General features: G+C 39.3%; 1 protein-coding gene across 10 annotated transcripts in view; it reads right to left on the bottom strand.

Moving 5' to 3' along the window:
- The window catches only part of SGMS1 (sphingomyelin synthase 1), a 312,849-nt gene that overhangs the window by 23,301 nt on the left and 273,736 nt on the right, over positions 1 to 15,812 (bottom strand). For all 10 annotated transcript variants that reach the window (XR_002524357.2, XM_021943451.2, XM_017963077.3 and 7 more), the window contains one exon: positions 14,259 to 15,112. Coding sequence is in view for 9 of the 10 variants with exons in the window: in XM_021943451.2 (XP_021799143.1) it covers positions 14,259 to 14,881 (623 nt within the window). In the remaining variant the exon portion in view is untranslated. The remainder of the gene's footprint in view (positions 1 to 14,258; positions 15,113 to 15,812) is intronic.

The following is a 15,812-nucleotide window of genomic DNA, read 5'->3' as shown; positions in this document are numbered from 1 at the left end:
AAAAGATGAGAAAAGACAAATACATAAAATTGCTTTAATTAAAATATTGAAGGTTCAGTCACATTTACTATTTGACTTAAAGTGAAAGAGTCAAATGACTTTGAAAACTGAAATTTGACATTTCCATGTGAAATTGTCAATGTTAACAAGGTGACAAGTTAGAAGTGGTTGTTTTTAAGAATTTTCTGCTCTTTGGCATTTAATCTTTTTGAAATTAAGCTTAGAATGTTTTTGGTGTATAATGTTAAACAAGGATTTTCTACAACAAACTTTAATAGAGTATAAAAGTGTTTCAAGAAATTGTATGCACTTCTGGGCGTTCACTTCCTTAATCAAAGAATTTCATACACTTAGAATTCTTATTTACTTCAAGGTTTAAAAGTTCAAGATATGCTTTACAAAAACTCACAAAAGAAATGTTAATGAAATATTCCTAGAAATTAAGCAGATGCCAACAAGAAGACGCGTGGTGCAATTTTCAAAATCATAACGGTGCTCCCCTCACATGGGATACACCTCTCCTTCTGCATTCAAAAGAAGCCAGTTTCCCATCAGCACACACTTGGCAAGGACTATCATCTCAGAGACTTGTGTTTGGTCACGTTTATCTATTTTTCTCCCAGGTGTTAGAGCACTAGGCTCATTATTACTTTTTCTGAGAAAAAAGGAAAATGTATCTATTCAATTTGATTATAAGGAAATATGAATAAAAGTGTTAAATTTTATAGATCATTATTAAGACTTACTAAAATAGCATGTTATGTCAAGTACATGCTAGTATTTTATTAAGCTTTTTTATATTCCTAATTTTTAAAAAGTTGCTCAGAACTTGACTAAATACCACCAGCACTAGTGTTTTTGACATTTGGTACAATGATCTAAAATTCTGAAGAAAGGTCAGGCATGGTGGCTTATGCCTGTAATCCCAGCACTTTGGGAGGCTGAGGCAGGTGGATCATTTGAGCCCAGGAGTTCAAGACCAGCCTGGACAACATGGCACAACCATGCCTCTATTAAAAAAAAAAAGAAAAATTAGCTGGACATGGTGGCATGTGCCTGTAGTTCTAGCTACTCCGGAGGCTGCAGTGGGAGGATCACTGGAGCCTGGGAGTTAGAGGCTACAGTGAGTTATGACTGTGCCACTGCACTCCAGTCTGGGTGACAGAGTAAGACCTGTCTGTAAATAAATAAATAAATGAAAAGTGGTTAAAAAAATTACTATACTGCAAAGTAAAATTAAAATACTGGAAAAAGTTTGTTTTCCCATGAGTTGTCTCTTTCAACTAATCCACAATAGGAAGACATATACAACTCTTTCAATGCCCAGACCTGGCCTCCTAGCTCTTTCTGGAAGCTATTAGCTTTTAGAGATAAATAGGACTTGACAACATTACAGTGGAACTAAGCAACAATTCAAAACTAAGAGGCAATACACAAGGGAGAGCACGTGTAACTAACACAGAATTGGGAGACTCGAATCTCTGGAGCAGACATGGAAGAGTAATGATTCAGGTCTCTGATTAGTGATTCCAGTTGTAAAACATGAACGGACAGATAATGCATTACTGAGCTGTATCTTTATATAGATGCTAGTTTTACCTTTAACAAAGGCTCACCTGGTGCCCTTGACCACCTCAATTAATTTCCTTAGAAATTAGCTTCCTCATCGGCAAAAGGAAGAAAAAGACATCACTTTCTTATGAATCAGAGAAAGCGGTGACAAAAAAACTGGAAAGGCCATGAAATAGCACTAAGAATAAGCATCAAAATAGTCATATTTTTCTTAATATATAAGGTTGAAAATGAAATAGTTTTGTTTAGAGCCAACGACCACACTACTAAAAAACAAAGTTTCTATTGAGGTATTTCCCCAGGCATGGTATTACCAACAGGAATTGTTTTGCCAAAGTTCTCTTATATAACAAGCTCTGTGTCATCTACTTCTTAAAACCACCTGGCAATGCATGGATATGATCCTTATTTTACAGATGGGAAAAGTGAGGTTCAGAGTTTAAGCTGAAATATAAACAAAACAAAAACATTCAGGAAACTGCATCACATTGTGTAACACTGTGTAAGAAATCTCAGTTTTGAGTATTTATAGCTGAGCCAACATCCTGTCCCATTTCAGCCACATTTCAAAATCCATTTAATGACTATATTAATAAAGTACTGAAAAAAATTATTCTAGCACACATAGCTATCTAAAATTAAATGTGTTTATTTTTCATTATTTTTTGTAGTCTGTGCCCAGTTAGATTTGCTTATTACCACTTTCCTCGTATGTTAAATCAGTCATTCTGAAATGTCGTTCATTTCTCAACACTCTATCTCACCTGAACATCCACAATGACCTTCTTTCTACCTATTGTCCTTAACACCACTCTTGCCTCCTGCTATGGTCTGAATGCTTGTGTCTCCTTCCCCTCAAATTCCTATGTTGAAACCTAATCACCAGTGATTAGATCACAAGGGCAGGGTCCTCAGGTCTGAATTAGTGCCCTTATAAAATAGATCATAGAGAGGTGGGCTCACCCTTCTGAAATGTGAGGACACAGGGAGAAAGTGCTATTTATGAACCAGGAAATTGGCCCTCACTAGATGCCAATCAGCCTGCACCTTGAGCTTGGACTTCCCGCATCCAGAACCTATAACTCACCCAGTCTACGATATTTTGTTATTGCAGCCTTAACAGACTAAGGTAGCTTCCTAAAATGCATTCTGTTTAGAACTGCCAGAATCATCTATTTTGAAACAGTTAAACAGGTATGTCCCTTAAAGCCTTCCAATGGTCATCAAACTCATTTTAATAAAATCCAAATCTTTTCCCAAGACACTGAGGCCCTATATCTGGCCACCTTCCTCCAGCCTGCCCTCTGGCCACCCTCCCTATCATTCTCCAAGATCTATCTCAGCCCAGTGCCCTTGGTGCTCTTTGAACACAGCTTGCAAAGTCCCTCCTACCTTGAGTAGGATCTCTGTGCCAGCCATTCTCTCTGCCTGGATTCTGCCTTCTCCTGGGACACTTGCCTGTCACTGATACATTCCATTCAAATGTTGTCTCTAAGAAAGGTCCCCTACTCTAAGGAAGCCCCTGTTCCTCTCTATCCCATCCTCCTATTTTAATTTCTTTACAGCCCTCCTGAAAACATACTGCACCCCTACGTTCCATATTCTGTGAAGCTAACTCCAAAGAAATTCTAAAATCTGTTTTCCTTAATTCCTCGCTACCAGCACCTGGATTCCCTGGATTGTGACAACTCCCCTCACAGGTTTCTTCAACTACCTTCAACATGACACCTTTTTTTTTTTAAGTCTTTTTTTTTTTTGGTGAGACAGGATCTTGCTCTGTCATCCAGGCTGGAGTGCAGCTGCATGATCACGGCTCACTGCAGCCTCAATCTCCCAGGCTCAAGCACTCCTACTGCCTCAGCCTCCCAAGTATCTGGGACCACAGGTGCAGGCCACCATGGCCAGCTAATTTTTAGAAATTTTTCTGTAGAGACAGGGTCTTTAAATATTGCCCAGGCTGGTCTTGCATTCCTGGGCTCAAATGATCCTCCTGCCTCCACTTCCTCTGTTTTCTCGTAGATGTGAATCCCACCGCCAGGGGCAAAAAGAGCCACTCATTGTTCCCTAGACACAAACTCAATTTCTTGTTTTTTCCTGCCAGTCTCTTTCTCTGGCCTCTCACATGATTATCTCTGCTATAATCCTATGCATCTACCTCATGGCTTCCAGATGTCCCCAACTGGACAGAGCCACTTCATCCTCCCAATTCCTTCAAATTTTGTTTTTACTGTATGGTATTTTTTAATAGTGAGACAGGCATCACCATTACCAACAAAGGTAATGTCTCATCCCTTTGTGAGAAGACGCTCTTAAGAAGACCTGTGCTTTCTTGTCTTTTAGTCCCAGGGAGACTTATGATGGTACCTGTAATACGACGGCAGTACCAGCAACACTATACAGTTTTGTGCTCTAGAGCTTTACTTCTTATTCTCTCTGAAGTCCTTTTCTACTTCTTCCTACAAATATTTGGTGCTTAAACCCTTTTATATATCTGCCGGAAATACTCTGCCCTGATGTTCACTGTCCCTTCACTCTGCATCCTTTCTCCATTCATATTTTAATTCAAAACACTTGCTGAGATTGCTCCATTATCCAACCAGAACTGCAGACCCCTAGAGACTGGGGCCTGTGAGTTCTGTATGCTTCTCTCTTCTTTCTAGTCTCATTGTCCCGTAAGGCCTTTCCACCCATCACAGCCTCAGGTATCTCAATGGCTACAGACTCCATTTAGGAAAACTCAGGGCTTAATTTAGTACTTTAGAAGAGAAAATTCTAAGGAAACGTTAGTAAAACAAATGAAAGAACAAGACTAAACATGGTAGAACAAACAAAATAATCAAAATAAATACTTGCCTGGGAGATTTAGAACTCATTTAAGAATTCTTAGGTACCCATACAGGGTAGATGGCACAGTTCATGAATCAGGAAAATGAGACATACCTGTGCACCAGTCCAGAAATGTGTCTGTACATATACTATGCGTTTTTGCTTTTTAAAATCCAACTCAAAGAAAATTCACACCTTTGCTATTAATTATTTTAACAACATTCCTATTTAGCATATGCCATTATTCCATTTTACAGAAGGAGAAATTAACGTATGAAGAATTTAAGTACTAGCCTGGGGCCAGAGAGTAAGTCAATGAAAGTGTCACTACAAAACCTAGGTCTTTCTAGACTTTGAATCAGCTGCTCTTTTCGCTAATGAAATTAAAATGTTACTTCCAGAGTTATATACAAGTTGTAACAGGAAGTAAAGAAAAAAATGCTAACCTATAAGACATGAACAAAAACATCAATACTATCTACTTGAGATAGTTATGTAGAATTAAAATCAAGTATCCTCCAGAAACTGCTAAATAAAACTGTAAACAAAAGGTGTTATATTTCTGTGTTGGTATTTTAGGCTATCAACAAAAATAATATATGTATATATGTGTGTACACATTAGTGTATACATAGAATACATTAGTGTACATAGAATACAAATGTGTATATGCATACATGTGTGTTTGTGTGTGTGTGTATACACACCCAGATCTCTCCTCATTCCTTCCCATCATCAAAACTTATCCACCTTGAATCATATTGTTAGGGGCTTGCTTAGTCACAGCCAGCAGAACTGAACAATTACTGTTTACTCTTGGGCTAAGGGATTATCCTTAAAAGTAACACTGTTATTTTAACAGGGGGTTTCTGAAAACATAACAGACACATCACCAGCAGTCACTAACATTTATTGAATTCTAGGCACAGTAACTAGCATGTGCAACACATAACAAATTTTAGTGTCTATTAAAATTCACATAATGAATATACATGTGCTATTCTAAACATGGGAAATACAGCAGTGAACAGAGCAGACAAACAGCCTGGCTTGTGGTGCCTGTGTTCTAGTGAAAGAGGCAGACAATACACAGGTAAAGAAATAAGTAAAACATAGAGCACGTTAGATAAGTGCTAAAGAGGAAAACAAGTAAGAGTCTCATTAGGGGAAGGCAGGTTAGAACTGGGGGCTAAGTTGGTCAGAGAAGGTCTACCTCTGTATGATGTGTCAACCAGGAGGTTGTGGGAGAAAATTCCAGAGGCTTGTGTATATCAGTGTTTGTTGATCATCAAGGGAGTACAGGGCATGAGGCCATGAGGTCTGGGAGGACCTCTTAGGTCACCATATGAGGACACTGGCCTTTAATGCCCTATGAGGTGGAAGAAGATAAATGTACTTTGACTTACTCTGTCTGCCAAGTTAAAAGGCCATTAAAAGGAAGCAAGACCAGGTAATAACCTAGGTAAGAGATGAAGGTGGTTAGACCTATGGCAGCAATAGAAGTGGTGAGGAAGGTCAGAGGATCACTTGAGCCCAGTAGTTCTAGGCTACAGTGAGCTGTGAGCTATGATCATGCCACTGCCCTCCACCCTGGGGGATGAAGTGAGATCTCATCTCAAAAACAAAACCAAACCCAACACATTTGGGCTGAGCACTGGGAGGAACAGAAATGCCACTGGTGGGCTTGGGAACCAGGAGGATGCCAAGTACTCTGTCAAGTGCTTTGTGCATATCATCTCGTTCAATCCTCAAAACAGCTTTACAGAAACTGTAATTCTCATTTTGTAGGTAAGGAAACAACGCTACTACAATAGTCAAGTAACTTGGCCAAAGTCACGCAGTCAGCAGGGATCTAAATCAAGAATGATCATCCAGTGTAAGACTGAGCATAACCACATGCTTCACCACCACAGCCACAGCACTGACAGGCTGGTGGGACTGACAGGATGTGGTGACTTCTAAATCAGATCATGAGTAATTAGACAGACATCCATGATGGTTTGCTGAGAGGAGGAAAACAGACAATCCTTGGGCATGCTGTAAAAGAGAAGGCCAAAATGACACCACTTAAAAATACACGTGTACACACATTACTCATTTATGAGCACATGCAGAAAAATATCAAAAGTTACATGAACCCAAATATGAGCACTGTTTATCTCCGGTGAGATGATAAGTTGGTTTGTTTTTTTGTTTATCCTTATCCTCTAATCTGCCTACAAGTCAAATAGATGGGATTACTAAATTTAGAGAAAAATCTACAATTTCCCTATAATTCCTATGGCTCAGTCCAGTATTTAGGTCATGGGACCTAAAATTGTAAAAATTAGAAAAGGTAGAAGCAAAGAAGACCATCAGTTCACTAACATGAGAATGAGAGACGAGGCACAATCTGGGACTGAGTCCATCATCGAGCCTCTAGAGTGTCCTTCCCCACTCCAAAAAAATGCCCTCGGTAAACAAAAAGATGACAGAGAAGGCATAGCGAGGCCTGCAAGAGGCTAGGAGATCTAGATGATCTGGGAAGAAAAGGGGTCAGAGAAGGTCCCCAGGAAAGGAAAGAAAATGGGATCTCAGCTCAGGCTCTGAGTCTAGATAGATAATAGGTCAGAATCAAGAGAGGAGAGAAAATGTACTAGAAACAGAAAGAAAAAGTATAAGGTTCGGCATGCCTAGTCAGTGGTCTTAAGTGCAGAAACGTGACTGAAGTTGGTAGCAAATGAAGCTTTGTCAGATTAGTAGTGAGTAGGGCCCATTCCACACTTAGGAGGTTCTAGAGCTACGACAGAGCTAAGGGCATTTTCTACAGTCTACAGGGAATTGCAAAAATGGACGGCTATCAGAGTTGGCAGATCCATCCTGAAACACATGTATGTCTCCCAGATGGAACCCAATACATAAAATTTATAATTAAAAAACTGAACTCATTTGTTTTTATTCTATCTGTCCTATGCATGTGGCATCTACGACACTAAATCTGTTAAAAAAAAAAAAATACATCTCCAGAGGACAGGTGCCTATAATACCAGGAAATTTACAGACTGGATGCATATTGAAGAGCCTTCAGTGCCCAAAATATGCCACTGTACGATGCTGGGCAAGTCAATAGCTTCTTCAAGTCTCAATTTTCTTCACTGAGAGAGGAGAATAACACTACTTGTTTTAAGGGTTGATTGTATCAAATGATACAATACACATTAATGCTTATTACTCTAAAATCAGTTGGTTTGGAACCTGCCTCTTGAATAGGATAATAATTTTTGACAACATGGATTAAAAGGAACACAACAAAATAGATTTTGAGTAAGCACATAATTGATGCAGCTACATGTGTGGAGGGAATAGAAAGGAGGGAAAGAGGTAATCCCTGAGCACTTACCTTGCTTCACTGCTGGAGAGAACTATTACAGCTTATCAGGGAATTAAATAATGGGTAAGTATCCAAAAAAGCACCAGTAATATGAGGGAATTTCATCCTGAGTTTCATACATAGAGTTTAGACAACACATTTTCAAAACTGAGATGTCACTCTGAGAACAAATATTTCCCAGACTATAACCCCCATTCAACCGTTTTGCTAGCTGCTATATCCCTAGCACACAGTCTCCAATAATTTTTGGTAAACAACTAAACATAAAAATGTTCTGAAGTTGCATTATAGACTACCATTACAATCTACAGTATAAGGCTAATATATAATAAAGTGAAATGACCTTAAGAAAAGGCTCTTCTGGAACTCAGAAAATAAATTCTATTGAATAGAAACCCCCCACTCTCCCCAACTTCATATCAAATGCTCTCTGTATCAAATGCTTTTAAGAACTTCAATCACAACCATCGAAGACATAAAAACAAGAGAAAAATTGTTGACAGTATCTGTGGGTCATAAACTACCTTTGGGAAGCGAAGAGGAGTTAAGTACTTTGATTCAATCAACTTAATAAAGAAACTCTGATGGAATTAAAATAGGGTAAAATGAAAGATAAATGTTAGTGGAGAATCTAGTCTATTGAATAAAACACAAACCAAAAACAATCAGATTAGCATCTGACAAAAGCAACTGCCAATCAGTACAAAGATTATGTCCTTGGAAATTAGATTCCATTCACAGAAGAGAGGAAAATGCTATAGATAAAATCTCTTATGTTGGCAGATACCCACTTAACAAATAAGGCCCCACAAAGGTTTAGCAAAGTTTAAAAAACAAAAAAAACAAAAAACAAAAAAAAAAAGAAAACTCTTCCCCAAAGTGACCTCCAAACATTAAACACAGAATGCTAGTAAACTAAAAATCCATCCTAGTTCTCTCAGCATACAATCCCAGAAAAGCCACACTGGAAAGTTGTACCTGTTCCTTCCTGAAGGATTAACAAAGCCCCTAGAAACAGTTCTAAAACTTGATGTCATGGCAGGTCCCAAGCAGGATCTGTGGTCATCATTTTTCTTCTTTACTTCCTTCCCTTTTGGCATGGGATCAATTTTCAGAGAAAATTGTCACCCACTAAGTGACCATTTCCATTTCACCAGCCTCACTACAAATCAATGCGACTGTTTATGCTATAATGTTTTACCGCTGAGTTCTCTCTACCCCTGACCCCAACCCATAACCCAACTGTCCAATGGTTTCTTTTCTTTCTTCAAATCTTTTCACCACCAACCGACTCATATACCCTGTGACATTTAATTTCTCCTTATGCAACTGTCTTATGCTATTCCTTTTAGGCAAATGTCTGACCCAAAAGAAGCTATGGTAGAAAACACATATCAAGATACACACCTGACTTGACTTTGCTCTGAAATAAAATATATTCAAACAAAGTTGGAGATTCCCCCAAATTAGTAAATGCTATCTCCCCACTAAATTCCATATACAAATCAGGGATTCACAGAGACCCCCAAAAACCTCATATGAGAAAGATACTGCAACAGGAGTCAGCCCTGTCATTATAAAAGATGAGACGCTCTAAGTGTCACAGCTTCTAGAAAGAGTTCGGCCCTTCTCATACCCTTCCACAAAATGTATCACTAAACAAATGTTAACTGAATCTAAGTCATGATCATCTTCTACCTGGACTACTGCAGTAACTTTTTTTTTTTTTTTTTTTTTGAGAGTTTCACTCGTTGCTCAGGTTGGAGTGCAATGGCGCGAGCTCAGCTCACCGCAACCTCCATGCCCTGGGTTTAAGCGATTCTCCTGCCTCAGCCTCCCGAGGAGCTGGGATTACAGACAAGTGCCATCACGCTGGCTAATTTTGTATTTTTAGTAGAGATGGGGTTTCTCCACATTGGTGAGGCTGGTCTCGAACTCCCAACCTCAGGTGATCCGCTTGCCTCTGCCTCCCAAAGTGCTGGGATTAGAGTGCCACGCCCAGCCTGCAATGGCATCTCAACCAGGCCCCCTGCTTCAACTCTTGCTTCCCTAATCTCTGTAACGCAGCCACATTCTTTTAAACGCCAGTTTCATTCTTTTAAAACACCAGGTTTTTTGTATCCTTCTCCCCAATGACTTACTGCCACACTTGAAATAAAATCCCAACTCCTTATCCATCCACAGCCCACAAAGCTAACACCTCACTGACCTCCTGCATCAGGGTTCTCTCCCAGCTAACTCAGCCACATGGGCCCTTGACCATTCCTCAGGTAAGTGCCAGAACTCTGCACTTCCTGTGTCTCCTGCATCTACTACTCTTCCCAAACACATGCATGGTATTGTCTCATTTAATTCAGATGTCTGCTCAACCATCATCTAATCAGAGGACTCTGCTTTCCGATCAGTCTAAAATACCAGCCTCTCCCCCACTCTCTCCAACACTCGCTAGTCCTTTGTACTGCTTTTTCTCCACCACACTAGCCAATATCATGTATTCATTTACTGCCTCCCTTACACTGGCCAGAATATAAGCTTCACGGAAGCATTGGGATCCTTTGCTCAGTGCAGCATCCCCAGGGCCTCTCAGTGCCTGGAATATGGTATACTGCTCAATAAATACTAGATGAATGAATGAATGAATTTTAGGTGAGCACTTTCTATGTGCTAGGCACTGGGATAGAAAGGTGAATGATGAATAGAATCTAGTTCTTCCCCTTGAGGAACTTACAATTTAGCAATGAAGGAGACATATATACAACTAATAGAATGAAATGTGATATGGGCTTAACGTGTTTGAGGAAAACTGTGGAGTGGAGTAGCTAGAGATAAGGCAGGAGAGATTGGGACCAGATGCTGAGGGCCCTTGAGCTTCAGGCTAAGGAGCTGTTTCTCCATCTGGGCACCCACTATGGAGTTCTAAATAGAAATGGAAAGAAGAGATGGATCTAAAATTAGAACCGAAAGAACTTAGTGACTATCTGGATAAAAGGAACTGAGGAGTTCTAGGTTTCTAGGAAATGCCACTGGCCAGAGAGAAGGAAGAAAAAGTTGGAAGAAAAATATAGTAAATCTGGTTTTACGTAAGTTGAGTTTGAGGAACCCATGACCACCACACTAAGTCATAATTTATCTGGTGACCTGGAAACTCTGTAGTCCTGCTCCTTGGCTAAGAAAGCCACTTCCTCAGGTGTTCACCATGTCCCAGTAGAGCTGAGCCACACGTATCACACATAGGTGCCACTGTGTTAGCCATGATTTAGCCATGCATGAAAAATTCTTACATCTTCAGCCTTCATCAAATCTGTAAGTTTAATATGTTCTTTATCATGCTTTCTTAAAACAAGGGATACCTGTTTTGCAGTGAAGTCTGACACAAATGCAGAGATTTCCCAGGATTTTTTCCTAGTCAGTGGCTTGAAAGTCCAATTCTAAATGGGGAGACAACATTATTTACAATTTTAAAAACCAAAAAAGTTCTCAAGGACAGCCATTATTGTTGCGTTCCATTCTGAGAGGTCATGGAAATCCCATGTGGATTTATGTATATATATATATAAACATATATTCATACAGATATGCAGGGGAGACATTAAGAATGAAAGGAGGAAAAAATTTAAGTACAAAAAAAATCAAAACCTATGTTTAATAGTAAAGGACAATTGTTTACAACATAAAGATTGAACCAAATGTCACAATGTCACAAATTCAAGATTAAGATTTTCCAGCACCTCAAACATTTGGTTAAACGGATTTTTTGTTGTTTTTGGGATTTTTTGGCCAATTCCAGTGATCTCATTTCTTAAGTGATCCTCCATAGTTTCATCCCATGATTCTTCTCTAAAAAGTAGAAGATACTGAAATAAGAAGGAAGGACTGATTTTTTAAGAGATCCAGGACTTTTAAAATCAAAGTAGAAGTATCCTGTTGGGAATTACTGGCCAAACAGGCTTAATTTGGAGAAGTCATATAAAACAAGCTCCTAAGTGGCACACCTCCTAGTGGAGATTGGGGATGGAGTCAACACTCAGAAGAGTCAAGTACAAAAAGAGGGAGAAGTTAACTCTCTGCTAAGAATATCCCATAAACAGAAGGATCAATTTCTCCGAAATGCCAGATAAATAAAACTGCTATATTGCAATAACCAAATAACTAGAAACAAAGGGTTCCTCTGACACTACAAAAGATTTTAACCTTCTCTATGAGAGCCAGGAAAAGGTAGTTTATCCATCTTCACTGCTTGATATGTCATCTGTATCTTTCTTCCTATCTCTTACCTCCTACCTGTCTGGTGGGCCGAATACACTGAAGTGAGGTCACAAGGAGAGAGACAGGAAACCAGCAATGGACCCCAGCAGAAGGACAGGGTGGACGATGCTTAGGATGATCATGACAACTCTGCTTTCATTTCCCACATCCCTATCCCACCAGAGGTGAAAATCAGAAAGGACTTAGTTGGATGCATTCTGGACACAAATGCTCTGAAGCTAATAAAATTCAAAGATAATTGGCCCATCCAATTATGTTAAGAATCAAATAAAATGTAGTTGTATATGACAACAGAAATCATCTAGACTGAGACGCCATTATTTTGTGAGAAAAACAAGGCTCCTGAGATGTAAGGATCCACCCAAACCACTCAGCAAGTTGGACATACCTGAGGCCAGATCCCAGGCTGCCTGCGTTCCAGCACTGAGTTAATTTTGTCAAATCAACTGGTTTCTTGCTTTGAGCAATTTAAATATATAAATGACTACAGTATTGGCAATAAGTACCAGGAAAACACAAAATCATAAAGCTTAAAGAGAAACAGATTTGAGGAAAACTCCCTATTGGGAAAATTGTAATTATTAATATACTTCAAGAAAATTAGTTTTATGGTTAAGAGGATACTTTATAAGAATAAAATTACTTAAAAGTCACAGTTCTGTGAAAGATTCAGATTTGCAACTGTTAAGATTTACTCAAAGTTATATTCTGGGGCAGTAAATTATTTGCTTGAATATAAAAATTTTGACAAAAAAACGGAAAAGCAGCAAACTTACAAAAACAAAACAACAAACATCAGGGAAAACCCAGGAAGCATAATTTGAGTTGACCTTGCCTTTGCACAGTACTGGCATTTTGTTCCAATGGGATTTTAGGAAAAAAGTTTAAAAGGCAAAAAGGCAAAAGCAGAACTAAAGTTTGGCAGCAAAAATAATGCACTTAATAAACTCTAAGTATCTTGTATTTCTAAAGCCTATTCCTATTTATTATCCTCTTAAAACTAAAGGAACAACAACAACAAAAAGGTCTTCCACCAAATTAAATGCAGCCCAGACCATCAATTCTATTTCAGATTCAGCTTGAACTCTAGGCCTGTCAATCCATCTATAAATAAACACTGATCAGTTAAATGGCTTTCTAACCAGTTAAGACTGTCCATTCCTGGGAAAGTGTCAGGAACTGCTTTTATTTCAATTTGCAGGTATATAATTTATCAGGTTAAAAAAAAAGAGTCCTTATAAAACATACTGGGAAAAACCTTATCATTTCTGTCAAAGAACATTCAACATGAACTCTCGGTGTGCATTTTGTTTTCTTGCTGTAAGATGAATTCCTTAATATTTAACCACGTGGTGAATCATGAAACACATTCCACCGGACAGAAACTCAGCTCTTTGACACACCAATTTCCAACCCTCATTCATGGAAACCATAAGGTGTTCCTTTAAGGAGAAAATCAAACATCAGTGAAGGGACAATGTAGGCAACCCAAGTAAATAGCCTGTCTGAGGGGGTCCATGCTGAGTTTACAGCTTCGGATGTGAAAGCCACCTTGGATACACCTGAAACTAAGTGGGAGTTGCCTACTTAACACTCTGAGAAATTTGAATGGAACAATCACATGTTGCTTTAAGTAGTAGTAGTAGTAGAAGGTGGGAATCCATTTAGGTCCATCCACATCTCACGTACCCAAAGTCATACCCTGAGAGTATTGTTTTCCCAACAACCCAAGCCACTCTGGAAGAGGTGTTCTGAATTCTGTGTGAAACATCTTTAAATACATATTGCTAAGGCTCCAGATATCTGACTCTGTGTGGGAAAAGCTATGCAGCCAATTTATAGTGCTTAGGCCAACTGTCGATTTATTTAACGGGTTAGTAACACCAACCAAGACTAGGTGGTTGATCTGTTGTTCAATAGCCTGTACTGTCTGAAGATGTCTGAGAGTTATCTTTCTTATCAAGTGAAAACAGAGCATCATCTCTAATGGTCTTATTCATCATTCTGTATGAATCTTGCATAAAAGAGGCAACGAACAGCATTTTCTTTTAAAGCTTCCAGACAGTAAGTTAGTCCAACAGGGTATGTGTTTAAAAAAGAAAAAAAAAAAAAATTAGAATGTTTTGATCCCAACAAGTTGATAAATTTCATTTATAAATAATAATTAGATGTTTGGAGTGCAAATCCCATAATCATTGAATCTTAGAGCTTTTACTTGACTTACTTGTATTTTAAGAGCAGCCACTGAATTAACCAGAGTCCTACAAGGATCATGCCATTAATTTCACAAATAGAAAAGGCCCACTGCACCCGGTTAAAATGGTCAAAAAATGTGTCCGGTAGTGGAGGCTGCACCTCCTTAGGAGGTACTCGTTCATGGACGACCGAGATCATCACTGTGGTGAGAACAAAACAGGAAAGTGCGTAAAGAAAGGCCAGAAAAGTCTTGCCCCACTCCATGGGGTACTGAGAGCGCTCCAGTTCTGGCATGGGGATCTTTATCATCTCTTTCCTATACCCATTTGGCATCCCGTTGGGTTTAATCTTGATGCTGAAGCTGCCATCGGGGGTGGGGATGTCTACGCCAATGTTGAGGTGCCCGTTGGCATGGCCGTTCTTGTGTGCTTCCAAATGGTGCTCCATTTTCAGGGTTTCTATCATGTCCAGGAGCCGCTGCCCGTTGTCAGAGGAGACTCGGCACAAAGGGGGTTTTTTGAAATCCTCTTGGGTTAGGTTGATCAAGTCCTGGCCTGTGAAATGCTCCAGAGGCTCACAGTATTCTGGCATAGCATTCTCCAGCAGCCAGTCTGCCACCTTCTTGGGTGACCAATAAACCACTTCCTTCATTGTACTGGCAGACAGCAGGCAGTCCCCAGCTCACTCTTGGCAGGTCAGCAGTCACTGTTCCGACAGGGCAGGACACTGTCCTGCCTCGGCGCGTTCATCCTGTGGGGCCTCATGAGCAGAGACTTGTTTGGCAAGATGGTCAGGGCAGTTTTTAAACACCTCATGTAGCTGTCCAGGGTTCCTGAGCGCCCAAGCATTAATTCACCTCATTTCTGAGCAGGATTCTTCCTTCTGTGAAAGCAAGAGAAGATATCAAGATACTGTACTTCCAAATTACCCCTCTCAAAATGCAAAGCCTTATATACATAAGGAAAGTAGAAAACCAGTTATTGGTAAACTTAATAGTTTTCAAACTTATTCATTTCAGGGACCACTGATTTCCTGGTTATTAGTCTTCTGTGACACACATTAAATTGGATCTGAAAATGGATGTTGTCAAAGGAGACTATTTTATATAATTTCCAATGGTCTATTTTCTAAGAAGCAATTTGGCAGTGCTTTGGACACTTTTCAACCTGGTCAAGAGACCAGGTATTCTCTTTGTCCTTACATGCTTCCTGAGATAATTTAAAAGAATAAAATATATTTGCTTACTCTACCTTGTGAAGAATGTTTAAAAATGTACATTAACATACAGCAACTCATAGAATTGCTGAGCTTCAAAATCAACTGGTTTAATTCTTTTTTCAAAAAAAATAAATAAATCAGTGAATCCCCTCTTCCATATGTGCTTAGGTCCCAAATGTATAAAAGATCTACAAATGCCGCTGCTTGGGTTGAAGCACAGGTGAAGGGCCAAGGTCCTGACGGCTCTGTTCATCTTTCTTAATCTCAGCCCCTCTCGGGTTCTGAGGGACCCCACGGTTTAAAAATAAAGGATCCGATCCAACTTCTTCATTTACAAATGAAGAATCTGAGTTCTAGAAATGTC

Source organism: Papio anubis, chromosome 11, assembly GCF_008728515.1.
Source record: "Papio anubis isolate 15944 chromosome 11, Panubis1.0, whole genome shotgun sequence".
Lineage (NCBI taxonomy): Eukaryota > Metazoa > Chordata > Mammalia > Primates > Cercopithecidae > Papio > Papio anubis.
This window is presented reverse-complemented; position numbering and strand designations above follow the sequence as displayed.